A 13,677-nucleotide genomic window follows, 5' to 3' on the forward strand; every position below is an offset into this window, starting at 1 on the left:
AACAGCCAAGTTGAAGAGCACAGACGGAAATGAGAACTGCTGCTCATGCTGCAGATAGCAGCCTGGAGGGGTTAGAGGCCAAGGACACAAAATATATTGCTTTTAATGCCCTAAGCAGCACTTTTGATATGCTGGATAGCTTTTATACCCTGCTGGCTGCTCTGTCAGAAAGATGGTGGCTTTGGGGAGGCCAGGTAAAAAAGTCTACAGCCCAACAGCAGCTAGAGAGTCTGGAGAGTTAAATTAATGGCTAGTGCAGCCTTCCCTAGGCACAGAGGAAAAAGGAGCCAGGGGTAAAAGCAGAGTAGGAAGCACTGGACTGACAACATGCTCACTGCGTGAGAAGCAAGGTGCTGCTTTTGGCAGGGAAGTGTCTCACTCCATCCAGGTAGAGTTACGTGGGTTTGTTGTGTTTGAAACTCCCCTGGAAAGGCGACTTAAATACAACTTGGACCACAGCTCCTCTGAGTTCTCCCCTTAGGTGATGTGAGCTGTAACTGTCCAGCCCCTCAGCTAAAGGATGCTGGAAGAGGAAGGACATGCCTGTGTTTTGATCCCTCCCTTTTTCTTCCAGTGCGTTTCAGTCCCATCTGCAGAGTCTCTCCACAAACCTGCACCTGTCTGCAGGACCTGTGTGGCTCCAGCCACACCCAGGTTTGAACGCGGCCGAGTCACCACTGAAGGGCTCTGTGGATGCACTTTCCCAGGTGAGCAGCAGAACGCCACTGCAGACAGAACCAAGCTGGTTTATGTCACATCTGTCACGGCCTCGGAGCTCCCAGACCAGACAGAGCTCGGTAACTTTTTAACCCCTCCTGACTCATCTGCAATTCAGATTTCTCCGGGCTGGCCTGTTGGCTCCAGTCTGCCTCTCTCCATGCTGGGCTGCAAGCCACAATTGTCACATGAAAAATCACACTCTTCTCTCCCTCTCTCCTTTGAAAATATTTCATTGCTTTAACTGAACATAAGAAAACTCTGAGCTGCTTTAAAGTACATACTTTTTTTCAGAGGGCTCCTCTGGGGAAGGCTGCCTGACTGCCTGCTCTTATCACTGAGCTCCTCTTCCTTCCCTCTGCTCCAGCCTGGCCTCTGGAAGGCTGGTGGGCTCCAGTTCTTTTGGGCCCCAAGGGTTAATCCAGCCTTCACAAATACAGTTCAAATACTTATTTTTTCAGACAAAGACATTTCTCTATCTTCTCTCACGAAGTCCCTTTGTACTGCAGGAAGGGACTGTATTACATAGTAATTGTCAATAAAAAGCTGTGAATTTATCGAGTTTAAATATCAAATCCCAAAAGGCGTGCAAATGGTGAGGATGTGTATTTGCTTATTGAAGTATTTGCAGTATCTGTAAGGAGACAATTCCTGCCACCAGAAAGGACTGTGCAATTGCCCACAACACTACAAGTTAAATGGAATTAAGTGAGGAGGATTTGTCCTATAAAGACACAAAAAGCAGGGAAGGAAACTTGTTTCATCTCTGATATAACTGCCTCACTTAAAGTCCTTTGGTTGACATACTAATAAAATATGGCCTCTTGAGCTTAAAATACTTTTTTTTCCCCCCTTGTTGGTGTTGCTTGCTACAAGGACAAACCCACTCAAAGCTGTCTGATCTGGGGTGCTCCCTGTTATTGATGCTTCCTCCCTGGCAAACACGGCCTGGTCTCTGACAAAACACTGCTCAAGGATCAGAGAAACTTACCCTCTTGGTAAGGGTGGGACTATTTTCCCCAGCATCCCTCACTTTTCACACGTGTCTGCATACATACTACGCAGGTTAAAATTCCCACTGAAGAGCTCATCTCCTGAGGGCTCAGTCCTCCAGGGAAAGCTCCCATATCCCGCTGAGGAAGCTTCTCAAGCATGCCTGTCCCTTGGGAGGAGTCTCTTGTGCTTCAAGAAAAGCAGGTAAGAGCCAGACTCTGCTGGGTGGCATGTGAGGATGAAACGAGCATCACCAGCCACTCGTGGAACAATCAATTTTCTGAATAAGTACAAAGATGATTTATTTATTTTCTTGAGGGTACCAAAATACAGAAACAAAATGCCCAGAGGTTGTGGCATCTCCATCCTTTGAGATACTGAACATTTAACCTCCAGAGGTCTACTCCAGATGTATTTCTGCAAATCCACTCCACAATTCTACTTGATGACTCACAGCAAAGAAGGCTGCACAGTAACAAGTGGAGACCATGTCTGTTTGACTTCCAACATATCCCTAACCAATGGAATGTCTTTGCTATTACACATTCTTCATTTACCTTTAAATAACTACTTTATCGGAATGGGTTTTCTACAAAACACAAGTTTGTATTATGGACCTTTTGCTTCTGCAAGCAACTAAGTGACAACATGCAAAGGTACTTTTTTTTTTTTCCCCCTGAATACAGAGGACAGGATCAAATGAACACTTGAGTATTACAACTTTCCACTAAGGAAAAAGCATGTTCATAACAGCAATGCTGTATCAGAATACTCCATCAAACCCTTTCTCTATCACTGATCACATGCACAGTAACATCTGTGCAAGCCAGTTGGCTCTGGACAGCTCCTGTGGTTCTTGAAAGACTACTTCTTGGCAGGTTGTGTTTTTCACTCTAATTGAAAGGTTAATCAAGTAAGTCATACTTGTATGTTGGCTAAATAAACACAGTCTTCACTGATGATGAAACAGATGCATTACCACTCATGTTTCCCATGGGGTTCATTTGTTCCATGATCACATTTGGTTTTCTTCAAGCTTCTCTATGCAGTATCTGACAGCATTTTGGATAGTTTTCGTAAGGAAATTTACCTTGCAGATGCTATTGCATTCGTATCTTAACTTTTAACAGTTTCTGGTAAAGGTATTACATATCGTCAACATTGCTTCATTGTGGAAAATGTGGAGGAAGCCAATACTACAAAAGGCTGAGAACTCTCAGTGAGCACAAATGCATTATGGAGCAGAGCAGTCTATGCTGCTGAGGCTGAGACTGCCAACACATCCAAACCCGGTTTCCCTCTGCCTCTCCCTCAGCGAGGCTCTCATCTTGCACCAAGCTGTTGTAGCAGCTCTCTTTAGCTTCTAGGACCCAGTCCTGCAAGGTCATGTGCCTTGAGTCTGATTCTGTGCACAACTGAGCTGACCCCTGACACATGCGTGTCTCTCTGAAAGCAGCATTTACATTTGATAGGACAACACATCATTGATAAGGCAGGCAGAACTCTTGGTGAATGCACAACAGGTACAAAATATGCATTCAAGTAAAGTTTTGTGTACCACAACATTGCCACGCATCCAAAAGCTGCAACAGCTGATACTTGTTTTAAAGGAAAAGGCACTCAAGAATCTTCCTGCAACTTGGTAATGAGAACAATGAAAAAAATCTCAAACCATACAAAGATTAACACAGATTTAGATCATTTCAATATTACATTCTTAAGTGGGGAAAAAAGGTGCATTTATTTCTCCATTAAAAACAGTATTCACACAGTATATTATGACATTCTTTACGCTGGGATTACCTTTATTTATCTTCTGTGTTCTAAAAGGTTTAGATAACTAAACTACTTTGTTGAACTGTTAGAGATGTGTCTCTGCAGGGCTCTTTAAGCCAGGTTTCAGAGATGTTCTGTCCCTCCACTGACAGTAAAAGGAGACCAGACTTGTCAGGTCTCCGTGTCTGAACAATTTAAGTCATTTGCACAACAACTCATCAACCAACAATTAACTTCCACTCCAGTCCCTCCTTCGTTTTTACTATTTTTAAAAGTTAAAGCATAAAATCATGTCATCAATTTCCAGCCTTAGGTCTCCACATTACAGACCTCCTTAATGTGTCTTGTAAAAGGAAACTGCACTTTGGAGAGCGGAACATCACACCAAGAAAAAACACAGACCTCTGACATAAGTAAATGGCATTTGTGAAGAAGTATCATTTCATCCCATTCTGTACCACACCTCTTTAACCTTTCACTCACTACAAACCATGGTGACCAAAGTGCAACATTCTCATTTATCCCATTTTGCCACCTTACCAAAAGTCCCGCTGGTAGAAATTTTACCATTCCTGTGATCCTCACATAGCCCCCTACTGCTCCCAAAAGAAAAGCCAAACACAGGAGCAGGTCAGGACATGGATACAGCTGAGGAACCAGAGCCAGCAATAAAAGGCAACAGGCGCACGCTGACCTCTGAGGGACCTCACTCATCTTGACATTTCCTACCAGTGGCTTCTTACAGCAGCAATTTGTCATTCACTTAAGCACTTTGTTCAACTGAGGCATTGGGAGAAAGGCAACAGAATCAGTAAATCCAAGCACCAGCAGGATTTACACTTTAAGCCACAGCACAAAAGAGATTTGGAATCAGTCATTTCCCTGATAGGGGAGTACTGATACTCACTTGTCCATATAGCATCAGAGCTGAATTGTCTTGCTGATCAGAAAAAAAAATGCTTTTAGGATCAGTTTTTTATCTACTGAAATCTAAACTGATAAAAATGGTCAAATCAGATTATTAGAACTGTGCGTGTTGCAGGAAATACAACTGAATATAGATTCGGGAGACTCTTTTTATAATATTTATTTAGTAAAACTCACTATACAAACAAAAAGTTATCACAACAGTGTAATATGCAGGGTTATAGTTTCTCCTTCCTTCAAGCTGCTTCTCAGCTTCAGTAAAAACACATATATACATTTACAATGATTTCCCTTTGAAGCACTGGGATTCATATATTAAAACATACCTGGTAAAATAAGCTTAAAATAATTTCACATTGCTTGAAAAAGATTTGAGTAATTTACTCTTACCAGAGTGCCATTGTTGCACAGTATTCAAAAAAATGAACGACCACTAAAATATAGAGTAAAACATTTAAAAGTACATTTATTTCAAATGTGGGCAAAATATCAATATAAAAGAAAATAGAGTATAAGAAATAAAAATAAAGTACAAAACATTTTCATCTTCAACATCCATAATTTAATAGATAGCAAGCCCTTTTATTTTTACATCCAAATTACACTTTTGGCTGAAGTACCATAATTTATTTTAAAACGCTTAAAAATGGGCTCATCATGATACCTAAAGTGGGCTCTTTTAAAATGGTAGTATAATACAAAACATAGTAAATTATGTTTCAGCATAATAAAATTACACATCCTAAAAAAGATGCAGTTTATTTTTGCTTTCCTGCTTTAAACTGCTCATCATCCCTAGGAAAACAGCTGGAAAACAGCGTCCACAGGAAGTTCTAGTTGCTTTGTACAATGGCTGAACAGCTAGATATAGTGCTCCAAGGATTCCGGAGCAGTAAGGCATTTTACTATCCATCAAGTAAATTTATATGTAAGCTTGTTAAGAAAGAACAACTGTAAGAAATGACAGCTTCTATAAAAAACATGCATAAAGACATAGAGGCCTTGCTGGTCCCTCCACTGCATTTATCCAACAGGCTCTATGATCTTCAGTAAAAAGCTATTTTCCTCATCTGAAAGTAACTTGTGCCAAATATTTTCCTTAGTGACAAGGTTTTTTTCCATTATCTAATAGGCTACTATTTACTAATTTATTTAATATTTACTAATATTTACTACTCCTTTGTGACCACCCTGCCTCCCTCCTCCCCTGAAGTATTTCCCATCAAAAAGTAATTCCATGTTGAATTTAAGCTAGGTTTTTGGGTGTTAAACTACCCTCCTATCAAGTAAACATTACATAACCTAAAAAACTACAATTAATTAGTTCCTAACTAAGAAAAACTTTTAGTAAACCATACTCCCCCTAAGCAGCAGAATGTCTTTACACAAAAGGATATGATTCATAATCCAGTGTTTGAGTAAGTACTCCAGTCAGGACAAACTCAGCATTGTGGACATCTGGAAATATCAAAACTCATACAGTTCACACCCTACACAGAAATTCTGCCTCATTCTGCAGGTGTCAGGAGGGGCTGTTCTGGACCTTTGTGGCCTTCATGCAAGGATGTGCAGGAGTGTCACCCCACCACTACCAGGGCCCTACAATCAGCCCTTACACCTGACACTGCACAGACCACACTTGTCCATTCCTACTCCTGTTAATAATTAGCACCTATTGGGGCGTTACACTAAAGTAAAAATACCTAAAGTGAAAAACCCCAACTCACTTGATGAATACTGAGATGGTGCCCCGGTTTCAATATGGATACAGTTCATTTCTTAGTAGCTGGTACAGGGCTGTGTTTTGCATTTAGGATGAGGATAATGTTGATAGCACACTGATGCTTTAGCTGTTGTTAAGCAGTGCTTACCCTAAGTCAAGGACTTCTCAGCTTCCCGTGCTCTGCCATCAAAAAGTGCACAAGGAGCCAGGAAGGGGCATGGCCAGGACAGCTGACCCCAACTGGCCAGAGCGATATTCCACACCACAGAACACCATGCCCAGTATATCAACAGAGAGGAACTGGCTGGGAGCCACTGCTCACTGCTCAGGGATGGGCTGGGCAATGGCCAGGGGGTAGTGAGCAATTGTGTTATACATCATTTGTATCTCTTGGGTTTTACTCCTCTCTCTTTCATTACTATTATTACAATTTTTATTATTAAGCATGTTGTTGCTACTGTCATTAGTATTAACAGTATATTATCTTATTTCAGTTATTAAAGTCTTCTATCTCAACCCATGAGGTTTACTTTTTTTCGAATTCTCTTCCCCTCCAGTGTTGTGGTGGCAGGAGCCAGGGTGTGGTATTGAGCTGCCTTTTGGGCTTAAACCACAGAACACAGGAACTTTGCCTAAACAGGACTAAAACCCCAAGGTCCAGCCTAACCTTCCAAAAATTTATGATGACCTGCCTATAAAATAACTATTAAAAATGTCCAGCAAGCAGCTGTTTCAAATTTCTCCGTGGTTTGCAGGATAGTCCATGTGTCCCTCTATTATCTGAAACCTTCAAATGATCTCTGTATTTGTATAATAATAATTGTAAAATAAGAAAAAAAATCAAAATAACAGCTATACTGTTGAAATGACAATAAAGGTTATACGTACCTATGCCTCGTGCGAAATATTCTCGACATAAATGAAGGTCATTTTCACAGGAAATCAAGATTATCTCTGGCAAACTCTAAAGGAAAGAAACTAATGGTAAGCTCAGAAGAACATGGTAAGGTATTATCAATAAATTTTAGAAAGCAACACTCAACACACTTTATTCTGCTTATGCTCCATGAGTTTTCGAAAAGAAGGTTGTTTAGATAATACTTTTCCTCCTGCGCACTCCACAATAGCTTTCATGGTGGAAAGACTGGGACAAATTCCAGGTGTAATGTAAAAATATTTTCCCTAAAAAGAGAAAAGGAAGAACAAGAAAAAACATTATTTTGTTAACTGATTTCTGCAACACATGAAGTTTTAATGTCATGTGACACTTCTTTTATACAACAGGGCAGGCTTTGTAAACTGGGGTCGGGTTTATGGACACAGATTCATCAGTTGATGAGTTGTCCTTAATTACTGCTGATGTTTCCCCCGGAGGGGCAAATCCACAATTCTGATAAATTTGAACAGTTCAGGTGTGCCTATTTCCACAGCTGTAAAATAACAACTGCAGCTTGGTAAAACACGTAAGCTCCTTGCTTCTTTGAGCACAGCGACATCTCAAGTGTTACAAAAGAACTTTCATCTTTTAATTAACAGCCAATTTATTACTTCCTGACAAAAATTATTCTACTACTTGACTGAGATAGGTGATCGGATCACAAAGTAGATTATCTCTGTTAATCAGCTAGGAATAGAAAACCAGAAAACACCTTGCTATTTGGTCTGCAAAACGGAGAGCAAAATGTAGCATTTAGACATAACAGAAGACATAGATTCTTATTCATTACAGGTTGAAAAAATACCTGTTTTAGGTGGTTTACCTCAATAAACAGTCTGTAATTCAGTTAGGCTGAAGAATCTTTAGCAACTCACATCTCCAGATACCTCTCTGCACTGTAATGTAATTTTAACCAGAGGCACGAAAACATCTTGCACCATCCTAGCAAACAGCCTGGTGGAAAGTGCAGTCTCCAAGGAGAATCATACTACAACTCCCTGAGGCTGAAGGGCAAACTCACTCTCAGACTCCCATTTTTATGGGCAAGTGCTCTGACTATGAGGCTGGTGCAAAAAAGAAAAGAGAAAAGAAAGAAAAGAAAGTCCCCTCTGTAAGTGGCTTTTTACAAGTAACAACGGTGTCCTAAATTTTGGCAGGGAATAAATATATTAAATGTGTTTTGTTAACATCTACAGGATCCAGTCATTCAGAGGGCTTACATCCACCCCCAGTGATGCTTAAGCAGGAAATAGCCATAAAGTCAGAAAGAAAATTTATAACAAATGTTTCATGCTATATACCAGTCTCCTCTACTGCTTTCAGCTATAAAACCTGTGGTCCCAATGCTGAAAAAATCAGGTTGAAAAACTCCAAGTGTTTAAATGCTGTGTTAAACTGCATACCTTGAACAGTGGAGCTACTTGTGCTCTCTTTAGAGACTCCTCTAAACTAAAGCAGAAAAGCACCTCAGCTTCAGCATCTCTGAGCACAAAGTTCTGCTCATCTGAAAAAGAAAGACTGATGATGTGGCACACAAAACACAAACATCCACAGGACCCAGGGTGGAATCTGAGCAGAACATCTTGGTGGTAGAGTGGTTCTGAATGGCAAACACCTACTATAATTTAACAAGATTACAATACCCCCTTCCATTAGGCTTCTTACAGTGATGACCCCAAATTACTTGCAGAATTAAACTATGTTTTACAACTTGCATACCTAGCAACATCACTGTTCCATCAAGTCCCTTTTTCTAACTTATTGGAGAAACTTGCAAATTTTTATTTGATTCTCTGCAAACAAAGGAGCAAAATGATCAAGAAGGAGGATTAAGTTTAAAGTAAAATTATTATGACCACTTAAGGGAGCCCAGAAAATGTCTTCAAGTCCTCACACCGTCTTAACAGAAAGAACTTTCCATCTGTTTCACTTGTCCTGTTACTCAGCCAATTTTTCATTTTTTATTAGGGATGGAATTTCAGTCTTTACCTTTCCACAAAAGCTATGTCAAACACATTTCTAAATCCAATACCCCTAAGTCTAAAGACCAAAACAAAAAAATTATACAGAGAAAAAATTGGTCTTTCCAAGGACAATTCTGACAACTTGCAAGAGACAGAGTAAATACTCTTCCAAAAGGCAAAAGAAACAATTAAGACAATTTTTGTAAACAATTGCCATATTTTCCATCATTGTAGCAGGTACAAAACTGGAGCCAGCCCATTAGCTACAAATCAACCTAATTTCAGTAAGCGAACACTTCCAGTACTAGATCACAACAGTCATCCTTAGTGCCCCAACTTTCTTCATCTTCTAAGAGTTTTCAAATGAATCAATTTCTCAGTTCACTGATGCTGAAGTAAACAAATTGCCTTCTTAGGATTTATAAAAATGTTTGCTGGTTTATTAGTTAATTATCCATAGATTCAAGTCTTTATAGTGGTTAGCCAGCGATGTTATACATTTTCTTCTTACAAATAAATTCTATAAAAAGCACAAAATAATAATAAACCAAATAATCACCCTTTCAGAAAGGGTGAATTAAAAAATAATGCAGCCACAGGTAAAAATCTACAAAATGGCTAATACAATACTTAACAACATCCAGTCATTTAATCACCCTAAAGCAAACTTTTAAAGCATGCTTTTCTTTCATTTAAGGGGAAGAAACTGTATTAAAACAAATGAAAACTAAATGAAACAAAATGTTCTGCTGAAAGAGAACTTGATTTTTAAAAAAAAACCCCACATAATTCTTGTGACAGCTTTGCTTAACCATACTAACACAACCTTCTAACTCAAGTGGAATACAAACTAGCTGCTAATATCATTATTTAAAAACTTAGCAAATTATTCTTTACGAGGTGTGAACAACGATAGACTTGCTGTAGAACTAAAATTTCTGCTTTCAAAAGCTGAACTCTTTAGAAAATTGGTAAGAAACACTGAAAACAGAAGACAAAACAACAAAGTATATTTAAATATGCTTGTCAATGAACATTTATTTTACCATAGGAATTGATACTAATTTAACTTACCAACAAATTTCTGGCATTTGAAACACTCTTCTAACCACTCTGGAGTTACTATGTGCTTGACTACAGAAATTGCTGTCAGGAACTTGACAGTTCGGGTCACTTTACTGGCAATTAGATGGGTACATTTCTGGGCAGAGTCTGCTACTTCACCTCCAAGGATATACAGTTTCTGGAAGTTGGACAAAACACAAATCACAATGGAACAGTTGTTAAAAAAATGGAGGAGAAAAAGAAACTATCATAACATCACCATCAAATAAAACTAAGCTACTAATGAAATAATAAATATAGATTTCTGTATTACAGTCATTCCTTTACTAAGGATTAATTCTGACAGAATTTACAACCAGTGAAAATCCAAGTATTTCCAGACATAATTATCACCTGGCAAGATTGAAAAGTATTCCCTGCTTCTGCAGTTTTTTGATTTTGGGTTGTGCTTTTTTTAAGCAAGGAACTAACTGTAAGATACAAATTACATTTTTTTTTCAGTGAAATGGGATATTAAATTTTAATTAAGCAATAATAAGAGTATATAATAATTTTGGTCTTTTCTAGGGAAGGTGCAGTACACACTGTAGCTACAGCAAACTTGATTTTGCTAGGCTTTTCTTTAAAGAGAAAAGTATCTCATGAAAAACACATATTCCACATGCATTTTTGATGATACTGAGCAACTATTCCCTTCTCCTTGGTTTAAACTAGCTCCTCACAGTTGCTATCTTATCAATTAAACCACTCATTATCTGAAGGAATGAATAACACAATGAATTAGCTGATGAGGCAGATCAGATTACCACAGGTGCTAAAGAGTGCTCCCCTCAAAAAAATTTCTAGAATGAAAAAATACTTGGACAGCTTTAGTAACTATGCACCCTGGACTTCTGATTAAGACAAACATTTTGCACAAATAAATAAAACCCACACCAATATCTATAAGCGTGAATATTTAACAGACTAGGGTGATTTTATGACATGAATCCTTGGGAGTCTCTGAGCAAGAAAGCCTAAGGGGTGGGTTAGAAGGCCTAAGAGGAATCGGCAGCCCTGTGCACTCTACTGCTCTGATAATGATGAACACGTAGGACACACATGGACAGTGTTTATAGCTCTTCTTTACCATGCTCTGATGGTTTGCATCAAGATGACCCATGAAAGTATTATTCAATGACACTGAACCTCTCCACTATTTACTTCCTTCCTGGTATGTGTAAACACCCTGTGAACAGTACATTGTACCCCTCTGCAAGGCAAAGGCTGCTGTTTCTACGTTCACCTCAAACACTTCCACCTGTGAGGGCAGATCACGCAAGATTTCCACTCTGATGTGGAAGAAACGCTTTCGGCATAGAGGTACAAAGATCACCCCTCCATCTCAAGAAGACGAGAAGTATCCAGCCCCAGTTAGGTATCCAAACTCTGCAGTTTTGACAGCATCAGTGCTGACAGGTTTCCATTCAACTTCACAAGCTTTGAGGCTGAAGTTGAATGTTTTTTCACTTGTGAGCCACAGCTGTTACCAAGACAGATTCTCTATATAATTAACCGGGTACCAACGTGACAGAAGATGAGAAGTTCACACTGGACCTTTATGGGATACACTGAAAAACATTTTATGTACTAAAATATTTAATATCAAGCTTCAAATGCATACACGGCAAGGGAAAAAAAAACCTCTGAAGTTGAACCTCTTTAAAAACAAGTATAGGTGTAATAAAGAAAATATTATGTAATTTTGAGCACACCGAAGTGCATATTTGTAAGAAATGTAGTGAACTCAAATTAGACCTTATTTACTTCTCATTATCCAAATGTCATAAATTATTTATAGTTAAGTTTTAGTACAGCTGTATCAGGGAACAGAACAAAACCTCCATAGGAACTTATCTCACACCTGCCATAAGCTTTGTCATCAGCTTTCTTTGAAGCATTTGGCACTACAGATAGCAACTCCAATAGAAGAATCTTGGGTCTTATCCAGTACAACCATCACTATTTTTCTCACCTAAACTTGGTCATGAAATTTGCTGATTTAAAAACAAATGGGGAAAGGGCTTTCTTGCTTTTTAAAGCAGTCCTACAGAAAGAAAAAGCAAGGAGCACAGTATTATGAAGTAGTTAACTAAAGGAGAACAGCTACCAAATAAAACTCATTTCACATAAACCTACTCTAATGTCATGGCCAGTATGTATGTGTAGGAACCCAGAGTCCTGAGAATATCCCTCTGTCTGTTTTGAAGGGATTTTACCCTCCTGAACAACACTGTTTTGACCTCCAACCTTGGAAAAAACTACCAGCTATCAGACAAGAATTAGAAAATACAGTGGTGTGAATCAGGTGATAGACTACTATGGAAGATTGTCACAGGGTGAAAAATTTAGAGGTTTTGGGCTTCTCTTCGTAGTACATAGATAAGAGCAAAAAACATCAAAATGGAGGATTGTTGTTGTTCTCCAAAACTTCTTCTTCTTCTTCTACTACTCCATATTCTGCAGTAAAAGTAATTTGGGATGACTGGACAAAAAATTCCGCAGTTTCTGGCCGTGTTATTGAATAATTGGTAGGAAAGTGAAAACAATGTACGTTTTTAGTAACCATTGGTTAAATTATCTTTAAAAGGCTGTGTAAATCTTGATAATAGGACTTTTCTCCTGCATTCTCTGCTCTGTGTTACGCCTGGGTCACGCTGGTGACTCTGTTTCTCTGGTAAGACTTAATAAACAACTATCTGGCAGCAGTGAAACTCCAGGAAAGTCTCAGTTTGTCTCTTGAACTCCTGGCAAGTACTTCAAAACACTCTCCCATCAGGAGAGATTTGATTTACAGCACGGTTCAGTGTCAATATGGGCTTTTATATGTTGGATATATGCTAATCAAGTCTTAGCAAAAATTCAGTATCAATAAAAAAGTTGTCAGATGTTTGAATGCAGTTCACAAGAGATAAGCCTGAAAGTCACCTTAATGTACTGTTGCACTTGCATAGGTTCAAATCCTGTGAAGAGCACCATTGGTGTCAGCTCAGGGGTGAGTTTTTTAGTAGGTGGTGGCAGGTCTTCAATCCTACAAAATACAGGAAACACAGCAGAATGTGATGTTTGGGCTCAAGGCTGTGTAATTTAATTCTGAAATTAGACATACACACTTTTGCAAGTTTTACCAATGGAATGACCCAGATGAACAAGAATTAGGCAGAACTCTGAAGAAAAAAATCACCATGCTGAGAACATGACATATTCTCTTCTTTCTGCACTCTCCCAACTCTCTTACTACTTCACTCTTGTAGTTACTGTTTTATTCCTGCCAACTGTGTAACTGGCAACACCCAAAACCCACTGACAGCTATTTCAGTGAGCAGGGCACAGGATGGTGCAGGCTGACGGGCAGCTGACACTTCTGAGGAACAGTCAGTTAAGGACTATGGGCACTGACTGCTCGCTGCTCTTACCTTGCTCTTTTGGAAGACGGCTGAAGACTGGATTCATTTTGCTTTGGTTTCAAAGGCAACCTCACACCCTGAAATCAGACCAGTTACATGTTTAGATCTGAATCAAGCAGGGAAACCAAC

At 39.1% G+C, this 13,677-nt stretch overlaps 1 protein-coding gene across 1 annotated transcript in view; it reads right to left on the reverse strand.

Annotated features, from left to right (window-relative positions):
- Window positions 1–4,558: 4,558 nt before the first annotated feature.
- The window catches only part of PAXIP1 (PAX interacting protein 1), a 32,756-nt gene continuing 23,637 nt past the window's right edge, over window positions 4,559–13,677 (reverse strand). The window contains exons 14-21 of the mRNA XM_039549429.1: window positions 13,558–13,625; window positions 13,070–13,172; window positions 10,112–10,280; window positions 8,477–8,577; window positions 7,184–7,318; window positions 7,025–7,100; window positions 5,811–5,871; window positions 4,559–5,341 (exon numbers count right to left, since the gene is read on the reverse strand). Of these exons, the coding sequence (XP_039405363.1) occupies window positions 5,326–5,341; window positions 5,811–5,871; window positions 7,025–7,100; window positions 7,184–7,318; window positions 8,477–8,577; window positions 10,112–10,280; window positions 13,070–13,172; window positions 13,558–13,625 (729 nt within the window). The 3' untranslated portion in view covers window positions 4,559–5,325. The remainder of the gene's footprint in view (window positions 5,342–5,810; window positions 5,872–7,024; window positions 7,101–7,183; window positions 7,319–8,476; window positions 8,578–10,111; window positions 10,281–13,069; window positions 13,173–13,557; window positions 13,626–13,677) is intronic.

This window comes from Corvus cornix, chromosome 2 (genome assembly GCF_000738735.6).
Source record: "Corvus cornix cornix isolate S_Up_H32 chromosome 2, ASM73873v5, whole genome shotgun sequence".
In the NCBI taxonomy this organism is placed as follows: Eukaryota; Metazoa; Chordata; class Aves; order Passeriformes; family Corvidae; genus Corvus; species Corvus cornix.